The sequence below is a fragment of the Carassius auratus genome, chromosome 37 (assembly GCF_003368295.1).
Source record: "Carassius auratus strain Wakin chromosome 37, ASM336829v1, whole genome shotgun sequence".
NCBI lineage: Eukaryota > Metazoa > Chordata > Actinopteri > Cypriniformes > Cyprinidae > Carassius > Carassius auratus.
In genome coordinates, this window is record NC_039279.1 from 17,316,309 (window position 1) to 17,327,200 (window position 10,892).

The following is a 10,892-nucleotide window of genomic DNA, read 5'->3' on the forward strand; positions in this document are numbered from 1 at the left end:
TTGTTGTTTGTAATTACATTATGTAAATTCAGTAAAAACTCTATAGAAAGCACAAGCTTTATTAGGTATAAGTTATACATTTGGAAATTATAAGTTACTTTTTTATGTTACTACACATTTTGACTGAGCATATGAAACTCAGCCAAGAACAGTGTAATAAAATGCAAATTCTACTAATGGCTACTAGGGATCTACTAAGGCTATATAAAAAAACGTATACTTAACCAGAAATGAAAATACTGCATCCGAAATTAGAATATTGCGTCTTTCCGAAATATGTTTATTTGAATGAACCTCGGTCAGCGGAGTGCAGTCACGTGATGTCACTGTTTTTCTGTCGGCTCATCTTCTGACAGGAAGCAGGAAAGCGACGGAAATAGGAGGAGAGAGAGAGCCATCCCTTTAACAACAACTGGGACATAGCGGAGAGAGGAAAAGGAGAGGAGGGGGTAGAAGAAAGAGGAATTAAAAAAGAAAAGGAAGAAAGAGACAGGGAAGGGAGGGAGAGAGAGAGAGGGCGCGCGATAAAAAAAGAAAGATGACATCCTGTGAATTGAAGCGCCGAGGTGGAGCGGCGGGCTGCGGCCGGGCTCGAGTGTTATTCGTCCGGGTCACGGCTTGAAATCGACAGCGAGGCTTCGACAAACACCCGAACGGCCTGTCGAGGGGATCGAGGAAAAACACTGATTTATCCATAGTTTCAAATGCGTCAAGCGCATTACATCTAACCGCTGTTTTAACGTCTATATGCATCAACTCCTGTTTTATAATGCATGGTGTAAGAGTGTAGAAATTACGTTTATTGCTTCCGATGTTTAAAGTCATGCAGATGAATAAATAGCGCGTTGTTGTGATGTATCGGTTAAAGTTGCATAAGAGCAAAGTAAACACTAAATAGCTTGTCTGCTAATCTGAGCCGTTCATTAAATAAAGTGATTTGGAGAAGAGTTTAAAAAAACAACAACTAAACACTGTTTGCAAACTACAGAAGATTTATAGTACGTTATTAATCTCGAGGATCGTGTAGTTGATTATAATATTCATCGCCGGGGAACAAAATGGATGCCTCGTGGAGTAATTTTCTCTTCCAGGTGAGACTGAACATGGTTTTGTTCGTGTGTGTTTATTTACAAATTGATGTGCAATTCGTATTGTTACAAAACATTTGCGTAGGTACAATAAATGCTCCTACACTGTTGAAGTTTGAATTCAAACTTAGTACTTTGTGATTGTTCTTTCCCAGACCACACCCTCCCAGAGTCAAGTGGAGGGGACCCTCCAATCAGAGCTTATGCCTGGCCACACGTCATCTCCTCAAGCCCCGCCCACCGAGCACATAGCTCCGCCTCCATCGACAGTGGACACTGCTGCTCTCAATGAGGACCCTGTACCTGGTGTGTGAGAGCGAGGGATGGGGGGGATGAAGAAGGGGAGGGAGGTTTGGAGAGGAGTGAGGAAGCTGGTGGGGAGGGGTTGGAGGTTTTCTGTGACTCCTCAGTGTTCCTCTGTGATCACATAGAGCCATGCAACTGGGAATATAGGCATGTTATCTTCAGGAGGTCAGGCTTTCCCGATATGGAAATTCGTATAGAGAATCTAAATGAAATTTGTGATTTTTAAAATCGAATTAATCAGGAACAAACAAAAGTCAAAAGGTGTGTCTGTACAGAAAAAAACATATTGCAAACTGTTTTTGCCTTATTTTAAGTCACTTTGGTAAGTTACAGTACTTTTTAGAGTTTTTGGGACAGATTTCCCTGGAAATTGCATGCTTTTATCATTCGTCTGAACATAATAACATCATAAATGATTAATTAATTAAAAAAAATTATTAATTAAAGAAGGCCAGGCTAATACTCAAGGGCGTAGGTTTCATTTTGACATTGGTGGGGACATAAGAGCTAGTTAACAACCTTCTCTTGCGTGTATGATTGACTTCTGACCAGTTTTTAATGTCACCATAAGTCTTTATTTATAGTAATGGTAGCTAATATACTCTAATTCATAACGAGAGCTTTTAATTTTAGCATATTCATCAGATAATTAATACACAATTTTGATTATGTAAAACCAACGTTTCAGCAGTATTGTTAAGATGTTTTTGTTGGATTGTTTGAATACTCAAAACAGAATACAGCTAAATATAATAATTCATATGTGTGGTCACAAAAATAGTATATGCAGTGAGTATCTTCAACTGACTCAACCTTGAACCGAAAGCAAGAAGTGAACGTCTTTATTAAAACGCAAAACAACAGTTTGCATCACATTTTTTTTTTAAGCTGGTACAAAAGCAGATCTCTATACCAGTTAGTATGAATCACAAAATGACGCCAAAAGTCATGTCAGAAAGTGTGTCCATAAAATGTACTATCATTTTCACGGGCAAATTCTAGTGATTTCAGTAGAAATTCTCATGAAAAGGAATTTCTCGTAAGGGCAACAGACTTCTCCACATGGATTTCGCAATGGGTCAATTTTCGCCCGGTCAAAAAGTAATTTCAGAAGAATTTCATGTGGGAGCGAAAGATTTATCTTTTGACTGCAAAATGTACTTTAAATTCTTGGAAAATCATAAGTGAAAAAGTATCTAAAGGTGCAGTCAAATTTACCGTCATTTGGCGAACTTTTACAGGCGTAATCCAACCATTTTAGTATGGAATCCACTCGATATAGATTTTCGCTTTTCAGATTTTGCAGCAGGTTCAATCTGGTCCTTCGAATTAGCTGCAGTGATCAACATAACGCTGTTTGGTTTGAAAGTGATTTCGCTTTACTATTGGCAATATTCAAAATAGCCATTTTTCACTGGCAAAATTTTGCAGAAATTCCTATAGTCATATAGTGTGTCTGTAAAGAGCATTCTTTTAATTTATTATTGGCGAAATGCAGTCCTTTCAACTTAAATCTGCACATTTGAAAGTTTCACCTGAATGTTAAAGATTTCTCAATGGGTTTGAGTTTGCTACGGATTTGCCATTTAGATCTTAGTTTTAAAAGTGACACCGTATTAGACCCTCATCCTATTTTGCCCGTAAAGTTTAGCAAAAATTCTTGAAAAGTCATTAGTCAAAAAGTATGGTGGTAAAAATTCGTTCACATTTATTGTTGTCCAGCAAATTTTTTATGGGCGAAACCTTTAATCCATCTGATTGGGATTGCATAAGGGTGAAAAAAAATCCACATGCAGATTTTACAAGAAGTTCAAGTTGGTCACTGTAATTTCGCAAAAAAACCAAAAACTTGCTAATGTTACCTTAATTCTCTTCTTAATGTTTAGTAACGTTCAGTTTTGTCTCTTCCTCCCATCAGTGAAGCCAGTGTCCAGACCGGCCCGCGCAGCTCATATCTGCTCAATTTGCAGCAAGCAGTTCAAAAACAGCTACAACCTGCGGCGCCATCAGTCCGTCCACACCGGTATCCGCATGAAGGGGGGGTCCCAGAGCCAAGAGGGCGTGGCTAAAGAGAGTGCCGAAAGACAAACGGTCCCCCTCTCTCTCCTTCACCTCTCCATACCCCAGCAGCAAACCCAAACGCTGACCACTCTTGCTGTTCTGCCCCCTCCACACACACAAGTCCTGGCCACTCAGGATGGAAACAATGTTGTGATGGAGAGCGTGACTTCCACTGTGACCGCCCTCCCGCCTCCGGCTGCTGTTGTCATGGCAACAGGGGAGCCTATACAGGTGGGAATCCGAATGTGTTTTCAGAATCTGCTTCACGTGGCATACAGTGAATCACAAATGATGCCATACAGTTAGACATGTGCCAGTATTCGGTCATGCGATATATCACGGTAATGAATATGCACAATATTATAATCGTGGGCACTTCTAAATACTGTCAATAAGTATATATAACAAATTATTCAGAATTTGGAATGCATATTAAGAATACTTTTGGTCAGAATGCACAACACCACTGTATGCTGCTTGAAAGACATGTGTGCGCTCTGATGTAAACAAGCACGCATGAGAAGCACATGGGAACATGTGAGAGACGCACTGAATGAAAGCACATTCACTCTCTGACAGCAGATGGCGCTAAACTGCAGACAATGTGGCCCTTTCCCTGGAAACCCCATAAATAAAGCAGCCTAAGAAAAATGTTATTTAACTTTTTGTACTGTATTATAACCACTTTTTTAAAACTGAATGTCAATTCCGTGATAATACCGTATACCGTGATGAAAGCATTAGCAATTAATCGCGGCATGAAAATTTGATACCTTACATACAGTTAATGATTTGTTCACATGTAGAAGTAAGCTTATGCAAGCCATGGTTTTACTGTCACTTTAGACTGTTACAATGTGTTTGAACATCTATAAGTATAGTATTTTAAACGTATATCTTCAAAAGCTTTTTACAAAAAAACCTGACATCAGGATTGAATTACAATGTTTGCACACTTCCACAATTGTGTATGTGTGCAGGCCATGCAAAATTATGATGTCACTTTTGTGCACTCGTGGAAGTATGAACCAAGTTTCGGGACATTCTTCAGACTTAAATAATCTTCTCTTTTCGCTGCTACTCCTTCAGAGGCCAGTAACCCAGAACCCCAACCCTGTGCGTAAAAACCACGCATGTGAGACGTGTGGGAAAGCCTTCAGGGATGTGTACCACCTGAACAGACACCGGCTCTCCCACTCGGACGAGAAGCCATTTTCCTGCCCCATCTGCCAGCAGCGCTTCAAGAGGAAGGACCGCATGAGCCATCACGTCAGATCCCACCAGGGAGGCGTGGAGAAACCCTACGTGTGCCCGCACTGTGCTAAAGCTTTCTCGCGGTAGGACAGACACTGAGATCGTCTTAGTTTCACACTACTGACTCATTTGACTGTGAATGACATGTTTCTCCCTCGATCTCTCAGGCCTGATCATCTCAACAGTCATGTCCGACAGGTCCACTCTTCAGAAAGACCCTTCAAATGTCCGGTATGGAAGTTTGTTTTGCAATTTTGTAATTGATTTACGCTGAAGAAAAGGCCTTTTCTTGATTATAGTGCATTCTTAAGGTTAGAGGTTGCAAAATATTCAGATATATATCATTAGATATATTCATACTCGTGATATTCGGTTCTATGAGCTTAATGTATAATAGCTGTTTATATCTTACGTGTCTTTCTGTTAATGTTGCAGTACACACAAATTGTTATTGTTTTATTTAATAGTGTGAAGATCTTTTTATTTGAACGTGTGACCGGTAAAGGACCTTGTATACCATGGTAAAGTAGTTGTAACGTGAAGATGTATGTTGTTTGTTACAGACGTGTGAATCGAGCTTTGCCACACGTGACCGTCTGCGTGCTCACATGATCAGACATGAAGAGAAGGTTCCGTGTCACATCTGTGGAAAACTGCTGTCTGCAGCCTACATCACGGATCACATGAGAGTGCACAACCAATCACAGCATCACTCCTGCCATCTGTGCAACCGCAGTGAGTATCTGTCTGTCTGTCTATCTATCTGTTCTTCTATCTATCTATCTATCATCTCTTTTTCTGTTGTTCTGTCTATCTGTTTACCTATCTATCTATCTATCTATCTATCTATCTATCTATCTATCTATCTATCTATCTATCTATCTATCTATCCATGTATCATCTCTCTTTCTTTTGTTCTATCTATCTATCTATCTATCTATCTATCATCTCTCTTTCTGTTGTTCTATCTATCTATCTATCTATGTATCATCTCTCTTTCTTTTGTTCTATCTATCTATCTATCTATCTATCTATCTATCTATCTATCTATCTATCTATCTATCATCTCTCTTTCTGTTCTATCTATCTGTTCTTCTATCTATCTATCTATCATCTCTTTTTCTGTTGTTCTGTCTATCTGTTTACCTGTCTGTCTATCTATCTATCTATGTATCATCTCTCTTTCTTTTGTTCTATCTATCTATCTATCTATCTATCTATCTATCTATCTATCTATCTATCTATGTATCATCTCTCTTTCTTTTGTTCTATCTATCTATCTATCTATCTATCTATCTATCTATATATCATCTCTCTTTCTGTTGTTCTATCTATCTATCTGTTCTTTTATATCTATCTATCTATCATCTCTCTTTCTGTTGTTCTATCTATCTATCTGTTCTTTTATATCTATCTATCTATCATCTCTCTTTCTGTTGTTCTATCTATCTATCTATCTATCTATCTATCTATGTATCATCTCTCTTTCTTTTGTTCTATCTATCTATCTATCTATCTATCATCTCTCTTTCTGTTGTTCTATCTATCTATCTGTTCTTTTATATCTATCTATCTATCATCTCTCTTTCTGTTGTTCTATCTATCTATCTGTTCTTTTATATCTATCTATCTATCATCTCTCTTTCTGTTGTTCTATCTATCTATCTATCTATCTATCTATCTATCTATCTATCTATCTATCTGTTCTATATCTTTCTATATATCTATCTATCTATCTATCTATCTGTTCTTCTATCATCTATCTGTCTATCTCTCTCTCTATCTATCTCTCTATCTGTCTACCTCTATCTATCTATCTATCTATCTATCTATCTATCTATCTATCTATCTATCTATCTATCTATCTATCTATCATCTCTCTTTCTGTTCTATCTATCTGTTCTTCTATCTATCTATCTATCTATCTATCTATCATCTCTTTTTCTGTTGTTCTGTCTATCTGTTTACCTGTCAGTCTATCTATCTATCTATCTATGTATCATCTCTCTTTCTTTTGTTCTATCTATCTATCTATCTATCTATCTATCTATCTATCTATCTATCTATCTATGTATCATCTCTCTTTCTTTTGTTCTATCTATCTATCTATCTATCTATCTATCTATCTATCTATCTATCTATCATCTCTCTTTCTGTTGTTCTATCTATCTATCTGTTCTTTTATATCTAGCTATCTATCATCTCTCTTTCTGTTGTTCTATCTATCTATCTATCTATCTATCTATCTATCTATCTATCTATCTATCTATCTGTTCTTCTATATCTTTCTATATATCTATCTATCTATCTATCTATCTATCTATCTATCTGTTCTTCTATCATCTATCTGTCTATCTCTCTCTCTATCTATCTCTCTATCTGTCTACCTCTATCTATCTATCTATCTATCTATCTATCTATCTATCTATCTATCTATCTATCTATCTATCTATCTATCTATCTATCTGTTCTTCTATATCTTTCTATCTATCTATCTATCTATCTATCTATCTATCTATCTATCTATCTATCTATCTATCTATCTATCTATCTGTTCTTCTATCATCTATCTGTCTATCTCTCTCTCTATCTATCTCTCTATCTGTCTACCTCTATCTATCTATCTTTCTATCTGTCTACCTCTATCTATCTATCTATCTATCCCTCCCTCCCTCCCTCCCTCCCTCCCTCCCTCCCTCTCTTTCGTGTTCAGTCTGCTGTGACAGTTTTCTTTAATTGCATAAACAGAAACGTTTGTACATAATAAGATCATCTGATAATGATCATTGACGAGTTATGATGAGGTCATCAGGACGAGCAGCAGTGCTTCACTCCCAGTCTTGCCCCGTCAGGTTTCACCACGCTGACGTACCTGCGGGTCCACGCTCAGAAGCACCACGGTCAGGAGTGGAAGGACAGCGGCGGAGGCTTCGGCACCTCGGGCTCCGGAGGGGTCCTGGTCTGTCAGCTGTGCGGCGTGCACTGCAAGACCCCCACACAGCTGCAGGGCCACATGGGTACCCACAACCCCCCTGTGAGTGACCCTCACCCCACCACCACCACCACCACCACCACCAGTGAGGCGGTGCCCGGCAGCATGGTCACCCTCTGCAACATGGTGTCGGCTCCCACGGTGTTCGTGAGCGGGAACACGGTGGTGGATCTGCTGGTGACCGACTGCTCCAGCATCATCCCACAACCTCAGAGCTAGCAGAGCAGGCCTGTAGTGCACACACACATGCAACACACACACAGCCATTTATTACACAACTTATTACACTAAAGAAGCCAAGGAGAAACTGTGAAGAACGGCATTCTGAGTGAAAGTTGCTCATGTTTATGACATGCACACACACATACAATGACAACTACTGTAGCATGATAGATTTTAAAAGAACACCTCTCGATTATGCAGACATATTGAGACATATAGTCGCTTTACATGTATCCCTCTCAAAACCAGATAGTTAATATGAACAATTTCTTGTCTTGCTGAGGAGGCAGGAGGACGGTTTGGTCTTCCTTTAGCTATCTTGGCTCAACAAGAAGGATCAGGGCATAAAGGCTGCAAAAGAGACTTATGGGGCTGATTTTTTTATTTTAAATGTGCAGTTCACCCAAACATGAATCATTCACTCCCCTTCATGAAGACGCCATGACTTTATATTACAAAATGGAGCTTTTTTTTTTTCCTTTTTGGAGCTTGACCGTCTTTGGTGTCTCATTCATTTCAATCGCATGGAAGAGAGCAGCTCGGACATTCTGCTAAGTTTCTTCTTTTGTGTCCTACAGAACAAAATAAAGGCTCAAGGGTGAGTAAATGATGGGTGAACGTCGCACTGACTCAATCCACCGTTTCTCTTTCACGGGCTTCTTCTCTCTCTTTGACCTTCTCTGCTCTCTTGGCCGCAGGACTCTGATGATACTGTGATTGTGTGTTGCTACTGTATTTCTTCTGCCTGTAATATGATTTCCACTTTGTTTGCCAGACCTCCACTGCCATAAACTGGCATCAAGATCCATTCATAAGTAATAATAGCAGAAGAAGATCCGAGAGGTTGCATTAGATGAAAGAGGAAGGTTTGAGAGAAAAGGGAGTTGAATTGATAGTAATGTTCTACTGCCAGCAAAAACTGATTTGCATATACACACTGATACACAAACACTGTGTGATGGATGTTGTACCTGACATGTCCAGGTCATATTTCACCCCAAAATCAAGAGGAAGACAGAACAAACATTTCCTGACTTTTTAGGTCCGTAAAGATTTTTGTCATTGTGACATTGTTTTAATGAATTTGTGCACATTTCTCCTTTAGTTCCCAGAAATACATTTCGTAGTTCCAAAGTGTGAAGAAAAAAATAATAGTAATATTTCTACATTACGATTGAAAGTTTGGGGTTGGTAAGATTTTTTCCTATACTCATGAAGGCTGCATATATTTGATCAAAAAAAAAAAAAAAAAACAGTAAGGAAAAAGTAATATTGTGAAATATTATTAAAGTTTTAAGCAACTGTTTTCTATGTGAATATATTGAAAAATGTACTTGATCAAAGCTGAATTTTCAGCATCATTCCTCAAGTCTTCAGAGTCACATGGTATTCAGAAATCATTCTAATATGATGATTTACTGCTCAAGAAACATTTCTGATTATTATCGAAGAAAAACAGTTTTTGAACAGTTTTGAAAACTCTCTTCAGGATTCTTTGATGAATAGAAAGCGCCTTGCTTCATTTAATTAATAATATTCTTTAAATAATACCTTACTGATCCTAAAAATGTGTACTTTAAAGAAAAACATGTTTATTACTAATAGCGTAAAAATGTTCATGGAAATAATGTCAGAGTGCCAAAAATCTTAATAGTAGGGACGTGACCTGACCACGCAGTGGTGTCCGTACAGTACTGGCCAAATAATTAAACTCTGATTGAGTTTGAGTCTAACTGTGAAGTTGTCTTCATATATACATATTACATTCAAGCGGAAAAAACATCAAAACTGGCCCGACTGCTCAGAAATGGAAAGACCCAGATTTCACCTTCACTATCAGGTGCTTGCTTCTTTTACAGGACTGTCCTGAAGAGTTATTTAGATTTACTTTTTGGTTTTTGATGTTGTGTGAAATGTGATCAATCGTGTAATACACCGTTGATGAACGTAGTGCTATAGCATGCTTGTTTGAGTCTAATAATTTGGCCGTGACTGTACTGTGAGGGGTTTAAAATGCACACAATTCTCTTCTGCTTCTAATCCACGTGTCCATTTAGAAGAAAACAGGAGATATTGACAGTAGGAATCCTTTTTCTGAGACACACGACTAGGAAACTCAAAGACAGGGCTAATAGGATGTGTACTTCAGATATGTCCTCGTGTTATTTTTCTGAACAGCAGGCCGTCTGTTGTTACTGCTTCCTCTAAGACTTTTAGCAAATGCTCTTTTGTAGAAGATTGCTTTTCTTTCTTTCTTTCTTTCTTTTCTGTTGTGAATGTTTGAATGGTGCATTTAAAGAAGGGCTTAAAGATAAGTAAAACCCGAGGAAATCAAACTCTTTACTAGCTCAAGGTTTAAAAACGGTGGAGAAAAGACTCGTCTTGGTTCTTGGTTTTGTACTGGAGTGGTTTGTTTGATCAGTTTAGTGTTGGTACTGTATATCTGGTTATTCATGAGCTTAATTTTAATATGAGATTTGTTCTTCCTGTGTAGAAATGTAGTCGTTGTTAAAAGCTTCAGATCATATTTAGGTTCCTTATTTAAATTTAGCATTAAGCTGAAATAATACCTCTAATCTCTGTACAGCTCTGGCAATGCATCTCAATGCCTTATTGTATCTAGCGCATTTAATTCGTCAAACACTATTAAAATGATAGTCGATGAACCGGTAAAAAAAAAAAAGCAAAGTAGAATAATAATGGGATGTATTTATATTTATATTTTTATATTTCTTAAAAGTATGCATGTCTATAAACAGAGCAAAACAAATTGTTGATGCTTACCATGATCATGGATATTATGTTATTATTTTGTAGATGATGTAGATCATGTTATCATTTTGTAATTTTGACTATTAAAAGGAAATGGAGTAATCATATCTTGGGTCGTGTGATTTGTGTGTGTGTACAGTTCAGCGCACAGACCTCCAGTTCAATATAATAATAATCCATATGGGGATGCCTAAACT

The 10,892-nt window shown here is 37.9% G+C and overlaps 1 protein-coding gene across 1 annotated transcript; it reads left to right on the forward strand.

Annotated features, from left to right (window-relative positions):
• The first annotated feature begins 364 nt into the window (after positions 1 to 364).
• mazb (MYC-associated zinc finger protein b (purine-binding transcription factor)) lies at positions 365 to 9,057 on the forward strand. The gene is made up of 7 exons (XM_026223198.1): positions 365 to 1,091; positions 1,244 to 1,394; positions 3,313 to 3,686; positions 4,545 to 4,792; positions 4,877 to 4,940; positions 5,273 to 5,444; positions 7,562 to 9,057. The coding sequence occupies exons 1-7, from the start codon at positions 1,059 to 1,061 to the stop codon at positions 7,918 to 7,920; spliced, it is 1,401 nt and encodes a 466-aa protein (XP_026078983.1). The 5' UTR covers positions 365 to 1,058; the 3' UTR covers positions 7,921 to 9,057.
• Positions 9,058 to 10,892: the final 1,835 nt, after the last annotated feature.